Source organism: Callithrix jacchus, chromosome 21 (assembly GCF_049354715.1).
Source record: "Callithrix jacchus isolate 240 chromosome 21, calJac240_pri, whole genome shotgun sequence".
NCBI lineage: Eukaryota > Metazoa > Chordata > Mammalia > Primates > Cebidae > Callithrix > Callithrix jacchus.
This window is the reverse complement of record NC_133522.1, coordinates 28,184,456-28,197,545: the sequence shown is the minus strand read 5'-3', so window position 1 is coordinate 28,197,545 and position 13,090 is coordinate 28,184,456. Positions and strand designations below refer to the sequence as shown.

The following is a 13,090-nucleotide window of genomic DNA, read 5'->3' as shown; positions in this document are numbered from 1 at the left end:
AGCGCTAGCATGAATATTATTCCAGAATAGTGTTTACAACCTTTCCTAGATATTTTCTATTAACACACAGAATCAAATTCTATCATTTAAGATACTCCTGTTTATCATAAGAAATTGCTGCTCTGGTTCTAAGTTTCATGTAGTGAACATAGAATGAAAGGCACGTGTTTGTAGTTTAGAATGACAGAGGGGTGTGAATGTGAGTCCCACTTTTCTCAGGAGGTGCACATGGCCAACAGGCTCTGCAGATATAAATGAGGTTAGCAACTCTCCACTCCAGTCTATTCGTCCAGTTTCTGGGGTGGTGTGGCTGTGATTATCAGTGGAGGAGTAACTTGGCAGCAGGGCTTCCTGACCTCTAGTTAGTCATTGCAGACTTGGCATGCGGACCATGCTTATGGTATTTTGTGACATTGAAGGTGAAATATTGGTGGCTGTCTTTGGTCTTGTCTTTTCTCTGCCTTTCCAGTGATTTTATAATCATTTTTTCTCTAACAAATCATTTTCTGCTTGAGCTCTTCATCAATTTCCGGTAAGAGTCTCAAATACTGAAAGTATTGGAACATAAGTAACTGAATTTCCTGGATCCAGTCACACTGTTACCTGCAGTGTCACCACACTTGCTTGAACCTCAGGGACTCTATGCTGAGATAGGTTCTACCTACTTCTGTTTTTGAGTGGCTACCTTAAATCTGTAAGGTTTTATAAACATTTTTTTTGTTTCAATTGTGCTGTGGTTTGAATGTTGGTTTCCCCCCTGATTTTATATGTTAAATATATTATTAAGAGATGGGGGTCTCTTGAGAAGTGATTAAGTCATGAGGCCTTCACTCTCATGAATAAAATTAGTGCCCTTATAAAAGAGACTGAATGAAGTGTTTGCCCCTTTCACCATGTAAAGACACACAGAAGGCACCATCTTTAACAAAACAATTTGGTTATTGGACCGCCCCACCAAAAACCAAATATGATGGTGCTTCCGTCTTGAATTTCCCAGCCTCTAGAACTGACAGTAATAGATCTATGTTGTTAATACATTACAGAGTCTAATATATTTTGCTATCACATCCAGAACAGAGCAAGAAAAATTGCAGGCTTAATCTAGTATTATAGAAAACCTGCAACACATCTGAAATGCTGTGAATTCCTTCTCGTTTCACTTCTCACCTAGTGTTTTCCAACTGTCAAATCCAAATTATTATTTAGATTTTTTCACAGTATTTGACCAATTGTATATTTACATTTATCCTTCAAAGTAAATTCACTATCTCCCTGAATAATTGTTTTTTGTTCTTATGTTTTTAAGTCTATGGATTAAACTAAAGTAGTCCGGAGATCTGACCTTGATTTTCCAATTTTTCCCTCTAATATTCTCCATAGAAGTGTTAATTCACTCTCAAGGTGTCAAGGGAAATAATTTCTTCCAAACATGAGTATGTCTTCAACCTTCTCACAAGTCATGGACACCTAGATTCACTTATGTTTTAGTACTGGGCATTTCAACAGCGGCTCATAAGCAAATCAAATATAACACAATAAACCCTTCAAACATTCAGTTTAAAACTACTATGAGCCAGAAAAAAGTTTGGAATAGTGAACATTACTTTAAAATGATGAAAATGAGAACACATGGACACACGGAAGGGAGTACTACACACTGGGGTCTACTGGGGTAATAGGGGAGGGATAATGGGGTAGGGGGGAGCTGGGGAGGGATAGCCTGGGAAGAAATGCCAAATGTGGGTGAAAGGGAGGAAGGCAGCAAAACGCACTGCCATGTGTGTACCTATGAAACTATCTTGCATGTTCTGCACATGTACCCCAAAACCTAAAATGCAATAAAAAAAAGAAAAAAATGTTTGATTTTAAATGTATATATTTTAGATAACTGGAGAAATTTGGAAATTGGCAGTTGTGTCACATTTTATGCTATGGTGAAATCTGTCTCTAGAACACCACCAAGATAATTTTCTAAGATATATGAATCATGTTGCTTTATGACTAAAAATCTCCAAATTTCCCTCGTTGTATACCAGACAGAATGTAAATATGATGAATGTTTTTAAGATCTATAATTTAATTTTTCTCTACCTCTCTATTCTCATTACCTATCACTGGTCTCCTAACACAATATACCCTTCTAGTCTTCATGAAATGCCGTCCTCATTAACAGTCACCATCCTTTAAGAGCACGGTGGCTTTGTACAAGTGTTACCTTGATGACTTCCCTTTCCTCTTCTAGGGCCCTGTTTCTACTTACTCTTTCAGACTCAATTCAAAAGTGGACACCTGTTGAAGAACTCATTTGACGCCTTTTCCAAGAACTCTAATCAGAATTCACTTTTTTCCCTCAAACCTTTGATTTACACTTCTATAGCAACCTTATCTTTTGAACTCTAACTTAGGTGAAAGACCAGATGCCATATATTATTTATCTTCAGATTCCCAAGATAGAGAACAGTGCCTGGCACCTACTAGAAATTCACTGTATTTTTTGAGTGGGTGAATTAAAAAAAATGATTAGGAGTTGATGCAAGCATGGACTCTCTAAAAATCATGTCAAGTATCCTGATTTCCCTTTTTTCACAGCAATATGAGAATGAGAAAATCAATAATATGTTTCAAATAGTTTCAGAATATCACTGTTTGATTAATTAGTTCTGAAAAAAAAAATCAAGATGTAGACTTTTCCAGACTTTACCTAGCATTATATTTAGGTGAAGAAAGCGTGATATCAAACGAACTAATTTTAACATGCTTTCAAGTGTTATGGAGCAAGAGTCTGGCTAAGATATAATATAGGTACACAGTCCAGCAGATCAGTCATAACTCCGTATCTTTAGAATTCTGTTCAATTGATCCAGTTTAACCTGTTAGAAGATCTCTGTTCTCAAAGATGACTTATACAGGCTTACCCTGACTGTGGTGAAACTACAGATGAGTGCTTCATGATACTGTACTTGTGCCTTAAATCAATCCTGAAAAAAGAGCTACAATACTGAATTTGACAGGGTTTCAGAAGGTTAAAAAATGAGTCAGAAGTGACAAGATGAGATTTAGTAGGGGTAAGTATAGAGTCCTGAACTGAGGTTAAAAAATCAATTGCCCAGTATCAGAGATCTCCCTTATCAGCGGTTTGTGTAAAAAATTGGTAGGACAAGCTCCTAAATGGAAAACAATGGTTAATATAAAATGAAGTGTAATGTTTAGAATAAGTAAGGCCATTTTCTCATTTTGCTAAGCCTTGGTCCATGATGTCTACATTTACATATAATAACTAAAAAGGCATCAAGATACTGACTTCTACCCAAAAGAAAAGTGACCAATATGAATTGTAGTTTGACCATAATAATACTCACCTAATACTTATTGAGTACTTGCCAAGTGCTGGGTATATGAATGAATTAACAACTCAGTTGGTTGTCACAATATTGTTATCAGGTAAATCTTGGAATGACTTCACAGAAACTCTACGAGGGCTGAGGCTCTCATTCCCCAGGGTGTGCACATATTCCCTGATGACAGCTTACAGCCAAGTCCCTCCCACAAAATGCCCCAGGAGAAGGTGACTTTATCGGAAAGATGCATCAATTCATGAAGCAAAAGTGGGATTATTTTATTTGGGATTAAGTTTTAATATAAAAAGTTTAACAGTCAAAACTTAAATATCACAATGATGAAATGAATTAAGAAATTAAGTGACTTTTATTTAGCCTTATGTGCTGTGCAACTTTAATTTGATCCACGATATGTAGTTCAATCCAAACAGAGAATGTTTCCTACTAGAAAGCAGGATCATCACCTAGGAGGTACATTTTAAAAACCAACTTATGGTGAATTCTTAAAATATATGTGTATCTCTCTCGCTAATATTTCTAGTTAACATTTTGATTAAAAGTTAAGACAACAAAATTATCAAGCACATATGTGAAATAATTTATATTTCTATAACAGCATGGAAAGATTACTTCTTTCCCAATTTTCTAAAGACAGAGGAGATAGGTAAAAGAAGACTACATCAACTCTTGCTCTTGAATAGGAAGTCAGGGTTTAATGGAAAGGCCTTGCTTTGTGTTAACTGACTTAAACCAAACACATATACTTATTTTATTTCCACTTAAAAATCGTTTTATTTTTATTTTATTTTTATAGATTTAGGGGGCTTTGTTACAAGCACATATTATGAACTGGTAAAGTTTGTATTTTTAGGGCCTCCATCTCCAGAATATTGAACATTGTAACCCAACAAGTAACGTTTCAACCTTCGTTTCTCTCTAAGCCTCCCACCTTTTGGAGTCTCCAGTGTCTATTTTTCCACGTGTGTACACATTGTTTAGCTCTCACTTACAAGTGAGAACATGGCTAGTTGAATTTCTCTTTTTGAGTTATTTCCCTTGAGTGAATGGCCTCCAACAGCCTCCTTGGGTTGCTGTTTCTGTCTTGGCATGTGTGCGCTCTTTTTACCCTGCCTGGATCCCAACACTCAACATTGGACCCGTGTAACACTCCCAACACTCCCTCCACTCCATTCACTCTGCTCAGGCTTCAACACCCCCGTGCCGGGCTTCTGCACTAGACCTTACTCCCACACAGGTGCCTACCTTGTTCCGATGTAGGGCTTAATCATTAAAAAGGCAAAAGGTAAGGAAAGAAGAAAGAAGGGAGGACAAATGGGAGGAAGAAAGGAAAAAAAGATTTTTGAATGCTGAAAAAGTAAATTTTTCCTATAATACTACTAAATGTGTACAAAATTTTCACGCTAACTTTTGGCTTTTAATTTATTCCCTTTGGAAGTAAGGTACTGTGTTACACTGTAAAATACCATATGCCAAAGGGCCAATGAAATATTGAAATGTGATATCTGCATATATTTGAAAATATTAATGTATTTTATATAATATTTCTCTTATATCTTATTTAAAATCCCAGTACACTTTCAGTGTTTGGATTCTGCAGGACAGAGTAAATTTTCTACAAAATATTAGTACTAAATAAGAGTTCTATGAAATAAATCATATTTATAAATGGTGATGTTTAAATGTATTTTTCCCATCTAAGGCTGAGTGTCTAAATATTTTTGCATCTTCATTACAATCTAAATTGAATCCAGTTTTTTCTAAAACAAATTCTTAGCCTGAAATTGTATAAAATTTGGAATACTAGGAGAATTTCAGTAAAGTATTAAAAAGCTTTCCAATATTCTCTAACTCAGCTTAAATGAAAAAAAATTTAATTTCTGTTAAGGTTGGACAGAATAAAACTCACCAATTTAATATATTCTTTAGAAGGAGAGGAATTAAATATACTTGTCAATGAACAATATTGTAGAAAGTATTGTGAAGATGAAGGTACATGCACATTAAATATTACCTGTGAATTTCATGGAATTATTTAAACCTAATCAACAAATATTTTAAATAGTGAATATTAATATACCCCCCTAAAAATTGTGATAGAAAAACACATCATTTATAAAAAGGCAATATATAATATTAAATATTAATATTTATATATGTATATTGGTCAGATATCTAATTATTTATAAATATATATATTAAAGAAAGGTTCCATAATTTCCTAAGGGTTAGAATTAATTGGAGTAGTGGATGCTTCTTATTACTACAGTTGATTCTTCAATTTATTATCAATGCATTTTGGTGAGACTTAGCATACCTCTTTTCTTATAATATAATTTGCTTGTAAAACGATGTTTTCATATTTCTAAACTCACTCTTATCTTGATTTTTTTTCTCTCCCTGCCTTATTTTGTCAATTCCTTCAATGTAATCTCTTTTCTTCCTTCTCTGTCAATTCAATAAAACTTGAATTGGAGAATAATAGGTTCCCTAAGTTACACAATAATTTGACATTATTAGGTTAAAAATTTCCCTTTGTGACCTTTATGATTAATGGCATTAATATTTAAAATATATCTATATAGCAGAAAAAAGGAACATCTTTCTGAACTTAATATAAAATTAAAGTTACAGATAAATTTTCTACCTGAAAAGGTTTTAAAATTTATTCATGGAAGCTTTTTAGTCTGTTAAAATATAATATTACAATAATTTTGTGATATTACTTTACCAAGTCTTAGAAGACTGTAAATCACATTTTTCCATGTGAGCTATATAAACTTTTATTTTAAATGTATTTTAGGATTCCTAATCAGTCTTATAAAAGATAATGGCAAATTTTATAAATAAGAAAATAAATAATATCTGGATTTCTGGTTTGTACGAATTTTTTTACTCTAGATGTTACTATTTCCATATCTTTAGACTATAGAGGTATACAATATAAAATATTTTCAAATATTCTAGTTATATACATATACAATATAAAATATTTTCAACAAATGTATGTAGCATTCTATTTTCCTTCAGAAGTAAGACAGCTATTTGTACTTTCAAGTCTAAACATTTAAAATAAATTAATTGTAATTCATTTTCTCTGAGGGTGTTTTGATTTTTAAATTTTTTGACAGGATTCTGTCTTTACTTGAAATACAATTTGATTTTTTTTGAAATTTAAATAGTTTATTTCTATATTTTCTGCTGTGTGCACGTGTGTGTGCACACACACGTGCACACTTGTCCTTGGTTAAAACATACATTCCGAATTTCTTTCACAAATATCTAACTTTTAACATTGCAGGGATTAGAATCAGCATTTAAAGTCAATCCTGATGAGTAAATACATTCTAAGTGCTCTCTATACAGCAGATACAATGGTTTCAAGATTTAAATGTGGTTCTTTTAACAAAATCTGTATTGTTACTTATAAAATGTAAAATATATTCTCTTCTAACATTAAAATAACATAACACCCACTTTTTAGAAGTTCATATTTTTGTTATAGACATGCTGAAATTCAAGGTTTTGGAAATAATTTTACAAATGCAAAATTGTTGTACATATTTATGGGGACAAGTGACCATCTGATATAAGCTTACAATAGGTAATGATCAAATCTGAGTAACTGGCATGTCTGTTGACATCTTTTTCATTTCTTTGCATTGGAAACATTCCAAATCTATTCTTCTATTTTGAAATACACAATAACGTATTGTTAACTGTTATAGCCCTAATGTACTACTGAACAGTACGTTTTATTCTTTGTAATCCACTGTAGCTTTGTGCTCCTTGAGTAACCTGTCTTTATACCCTCTTTCCCAATAAACTTCCAAGCGTCTGGTAACCAAGATCTACCTAATACCTCCAAGAGATCCATTGTTTTAGCTTCCAAATATAAGTGAGACTACATTATCAACTTAAATTTTCATTTTCTTTCAAAAACATTGTGTGAGAACTCAAAAATTGTTGTGCTAAACTTACCAGCCAAAGCTAGAATATATTCTTGAAATCTTGTTCCTATACGATTAGTGGCTGTGCAATTATAGCGTCCAAAGTCATTGTCAGATGTAGGTGCAATCTGAAAAAATTATAATAACAAATTACAATTCTAAAACATCACAGAAGTTTCAATATAAACCTTAGTATGCCTACTACTTTCACACATGTTTAATTTCTTACCCCACAACTCCTTACCATATATTTTAAATTTTCTTTATTAAGTAAGCATTACTAAATAATATAAATCCTTTTATGATGTATCCATGAACCTATAATACCCACAGGGCTAGGAAAATCAGAATTTATCTGTTAATTCATTACATAAACAAATGGCACCACTTTGATGTATCTATTACATAGCAAAACCATTAGATCTACATATATGTAAAGCTCAGATAGTACACAGCTTGAAATACACATACACACACACAGACACACACACATATAGTTTGCAATCAATGAAAGTCTAAACTTGAAAACAGGAAGCCTGTAATAAAAGCATTGTTAACCATTTTCTGTGTTTTGGCCTCAGACCCGTTTAATTTAAAGTTCAAGAAAAACTTCAAATATTATATATATATATATATATATATATATATATATATATATATATATATTTATCCTTTTTTGAGTTTATTGAACATATAATACAAACTTATCTCAAAATAATAAGTGCCATTTATGACAAACCCACAGCGAACGAATATCAAACTGAATGGGCAAAAGCTGGAAGCATTCCCTTTGAAAACCGGCACAAGTCAAGGATGCCCTCTCTCACCACTCCTATTCAACATAGTATTGGAAGTTCTGGCCAGGGCAATCAGGCAAGAAAAATAAATAAAGGGTATTCAAGTAGGAAGAGAAGAAGCCAAATTGTATCTGTTTGCAAATGACATGATTGTATATTTAGAAAACTCCATTGTCTCAGCCCAAAATCTCCTGAAGCTCATAAGCAACATCAGCAAAGTCACAGTAGATACAAAATCAACGTGCAAAAATCACAAGCATTCCTGTATAACAATAATAGACAAACAGAGCCAAATCATGAGTGGACTCCCACTCACAATTGCTACAAAGAGAATAAAATACTTAGGAATACAACTTACAAGAGATATGAAGGACCTCTTCAAGGAGAGCATAAACTACTGATCACCGCAATAAGAGAGGACACAAACAAATGGAAAAGCATTCCATGCTTACAGACAGAAAGAATCAATATAATGAAAATGGCCATACTGCCCAAAGTAATTTATAAATTACTTGATAGCATCAAGCTATCATTGACTTTCTTCACAGAGTTAGAAAAAAACTACTTGAAATTTCATATGGAACCAAAAAAGAGCCCATATAGCCAAGACAACCCCAAGCAAACAGAGCATTTGTAATGAGATCTTTCCAGGAGCATATTGTGCAAGAAACTGTTGTTCTTGGGCAACAATCCTCACAGACAGGCACTTTTCTTGCTATCTAATAACAGTATCTTGCCTCCATTTCTATTCAGTTCCTATCATTCTTTTTCATTCTAGGTAGAAAATAGCTGACCTCTATCCTTACACATTTAAAATCCATAATTAAGTTAACCTTCGGGGATTCTATTGGTGAACACTGAGACAAACCCTGTAATTCTAATGTACAGAAATTCTGAAGTATCAATTTAGATAAGAGATTTGATGGTAGTAATAGGTATAATTTTCAATCTCAGTAACTATTAGTAAGAGAGAATATGCTTACAAGAGTTTCTGTTAATTTCAACTCTATCCCAAAAGAGGGAAAAATGATTTTGTGGTAATGGGAGGCTATTAACTAAGAGTGCAATTTTGAGGTCCATTGAAGATGATAATTCTGAAAGAGTACGGAAAAGCTGTGTCATTCATTTTCTAGTCATCTGTCCATCTAGAGACAGATCACAGGATTAAAACTTAGAATTTTTAACAGCTCTTATATAATTACTGCAAAGTGATTCAAATATTCATTTTTCTCATGTGTAGCTTTTAATAAGCAAGGCTAATTTAACTCTAAAACAATTTTTCTAATGAGAAAGAGATTTAACAAAATATCTGCTTCTACAGGCATATGAAAAAGTTATTTGCCAATTCAACAAAGAAGAATGTGTTTACTGAATCAATACAATAACGAGAAAGGATAACCACAACAAAGAAATGTAACTATTGCACAGCTCCTTAAGATTAATAATTTAAATAGAGCCATTTTCATTGCAACAATTTCTTACGAGCTCAATTCATTTTTATTTTTTTTGTTTCTGAGAGTTCAGCTATCAACAGATAAAAGTCCATCTTAAATAAGCAATCCTTTCACCATGCTGTATGTTTAATAAACAGAGAAAACGCTTCTCATGGCATAGATTAAATACACACACACACACACACACACACACACACACACACACACACACACACAGCTCTGGATATAATCTGGCCTAATCATGTACCCTGAAGCTGATTTAATGCATTCTAGGGAAGCAGTATAAAGTCAAAGTCCAATAGTGGTTTTACACTTAAATGCAGCACAACGAAATGTTATATAGTTTTATGAAAACATAAGATAATATAACAAGGCTATATTATAAAGATCACAAAGTAAAAACATTTAAATGTTTAAAATGTGCAAAGCATTGAAAACATTAATCCAGAAAGTACTAGAAACATCTACTGATATAATTGTTTCTTCATAGTTAAATACAGGCATACCTGTTTTACTGTATTTTACTTTTATCATGCTCAAAAGATAGTGCTTTTTTTTTTGCAAATTGAAAGTTGTGGCAATTCTGCATTAAGCAGTCTATCAGCACCACATTTTCAAGAGCAGGTGCTCACATCCTGTCTCTGTGAGTATTTCGAACTTTGCATTATTATTAAATTTGATATGGTGATCTGTGATCAGTAATTTTTGATGCTATTATTATAACTGTTTTGGGTAACCACAAACTGTGCCCCTAAGACAGTGAACTTTATCGATAAGTGTTTGTTCTGATGGCACCCCTCACTGGCCATACCCCCATCTCTCTTCCTCCTCTTAGGCTTCCATATTCTGTGAGACAAATAATATTAAAATTAGGCCCAATCACAATCCTACAATGGCCTCTAAGCGTTCGGATTAAAGAAAGAGTCACTCTCTTACATTAAATCAAAAGCCAAAAATGATTAATCTTAGTGAGGAAGGTAAAAGCAAGACAGGCTAAAACAGAAGCCTATTGCAACAAACAATCAAGTGGTAAATATGAAGAGACAGTTTCTGAAAAGAAATCAAAAGTACTAGGCCAGTGGACACACAAATGATATGAAAGCAAAAAAGTATTACTGATGTTATGGAGAAATATTTGATTGGTCTGGGTAGAAGACAAAGCCAACCGCAATACTCCTTAAGCCAAAGCCTAAGCCTGACAAAGACCTAACACTCCTCAGTTCTATGAAGGCTGACAGAGGTGAGGAACCTGCAGAAGAAGAGTTTGATGCTAGCAGCGGCTTAAGGAAAGATGCCGTGTTTATAACATAAAAAATACAAGGTGAAGCAGCAAGTGCTGATGTAGAAGCTTCAGCATGTTATCCAGAAGATTTAGCTAAGATCGTTGATGAAAATGACTACACTAAAAAATAGAATTTAAAATAGGTGAAACCGTTTTCTATTGCAAGAAGATGCCATCTAGACTTTCATAGCTAGAAAGGAGATGTAAACGGCAGGCCTCAAATTTCAAAGGACCTGTTGAATCTCCCGTTAGGGGCTAATACACGTAGTAACATAAGTTCAAGCCAGTGTTCATTTATCATTTAAAAAATCCTAGAGTCTTTAAAAATTATGCTAAATCAACTCTGCCTGTGTGCTAGCCATGGGAAAACAAAGCCTGGTTGACAGGACATCTGTTCACAGCACAGTTTATTGAATATTTTAGGCCCACGGTTGAGATATAGTGCTGAGAAGAAACAAAAAAGATTCCATTCAAACTAATCATCCTCATGGATAATGTACCTAGTCACCCAAGAACTCCGATGGAGATATACAAAGATGCTTATGTTGTTTTCATGCTGGCTGACCCAAAATCCATCTGAAGCCCGTGAATCAAGGAGAAATTTCAACTTTCAAGTCTGAATACTTAGGAAACGCATTTTGTTAAGGTTACAGCCGCTATAAACTGATTGTTCTGATGGATCTGGGAAAAGTCAACTGAAAAATGTTCTGAAAAGATTGCATCATGCTGACACCATTAAGAATATTTGTGAGTCATGGGAGAAAGTGAAAATATCAACTATTAATAGAGGTTGAAAGATGTTGACTCCAACCCTCATGGTTGACTTTGAGGGGTTCAAGACTTCCGTGAAGGAAGTAACTGCAGATATGGTGGAAACAGAGAGCTAGAATTAAAAATAGAGCCTGAAAAAGTGAATGAATTGCTGCAATCTGATGATAAAACTCTAACAGATGGGAAATTGCTGTTTATGGAAGAGAAAATAAAGTGGTTTATGGTGGTAGAATTTACTCCTACTGAAAATGCTTGAAATAATAACCAAATATTTAGAATATTACATAAACTTAATTTACATAAAGCAATGGCAGGGTTTGAGAGGACTGACTCCATTTTTGAAAGATGTTCTGCTCTAGGTAAATGCTAACAGCATCACATGCTGTTAGCCTTACAGCATCACCTGCTACACAGAGATCTTTCATGAAAGGAAGTGTTAATTAACAAAGCATTTCACTGTTGCCTTATTGTAATAAATTGTCACAGCAAACTCAGCCTTCAGCAATCAACAATCTGATCAGAAAGCAGCCATCAACATCGTGACAACACACTCCACCAGAAGAAAAAAGTTACTACTTGCTTAAAGCTCCAATTATTCCCAGCACATTTTAGTAATTAAGTATTTTTCAGATAAATACATAGATATTTTTATGCATCATTCTTTTGTACGCTTAATAGACTATAACTTTTATATGTACTGGAAAACCAAAAATTTGTGTAACTGGCTTTAAAGTGATGTTTAATTTATTGAGGTGCTCTTGGAACTAAACCAGCAATATCTATAAGGTATATCTGTATCCAGCTAAAAATATTCATATTAATTCATGATACTAGGTTTGGACAGAGTATAGTGAACTAACAAACATAGTCTTGAATGTCTAAATGTAAGCTGAGTATATAATATTAATGAAGAGGCTTGGTATTCTTTTTCTTAAACCTAAAGTTACTGATTTCTTCTGTGTATTCCATGATAAGAAAATCATGGACCTAACAGACAGCATCCCTATTTAGGACATTAAACAATGATACAGACAATGCAAAATACAATATTATTCCAACAAACCTATTAGAAACTTATTTCTTCTTTCAACGTTTGCCCACATACTGAAAAGTTGTGTAATTTCCTCAGAATGTGGTCAGTTAAAAAAATTAAGTTTTGAAGGTCTTGACCTTTACAGATGCATTTATTGGCAATAACTTAAATAATTTATTTAAAATGTGGTTATAGTTTGAAATCCATAATTTTAAATGTTTGAATATATATACTTAAAGAAAAAGTAAAAACTCAATTCAATAAATTACTGACAGCTTTTTAAGAGTAAACTTAATGTTTTCTATAGTTCATTTTATATTCTTAAGAATTAGCACAAATGTGAGTTTTATAAGAATTATTAAAGAAAAGTAACTGTCTCAAGCATGTGTATATTAATAAGTAAATGTTACTAATGCTACTTGCTGCTTTCTCTTTATGTTATTATTT

General features: G+C 33.2%; 1 protein-coding gene across 4 annotated transcripts in view; it reads right to left on the bottom strand.

Moving 5' to 3' along the window:
- NCAM2 (neural cell adhesion molecule 2) overlaps positions 1 to 13,090 on the bottom strand; it is a 549,137-nt gene that overhangs the window by 102,805 nt on the left and 433,242 nt on the right. For all 4 annotated transcript variants that reach the window (XM_035282876.3, XM_054249026.2, XM_035282875.3 and 1 more), the window contains exon 11: positions 7,338 to 7,434. In XM_035282876.3, coding sequence (XP_035138767.1) covers positions 7,338 to 7,434 — 97 coding nt within the window. The remainder of the gene's footprint in view (positions 1 to 7,337; positions 7,435 to 13,090) is intronic.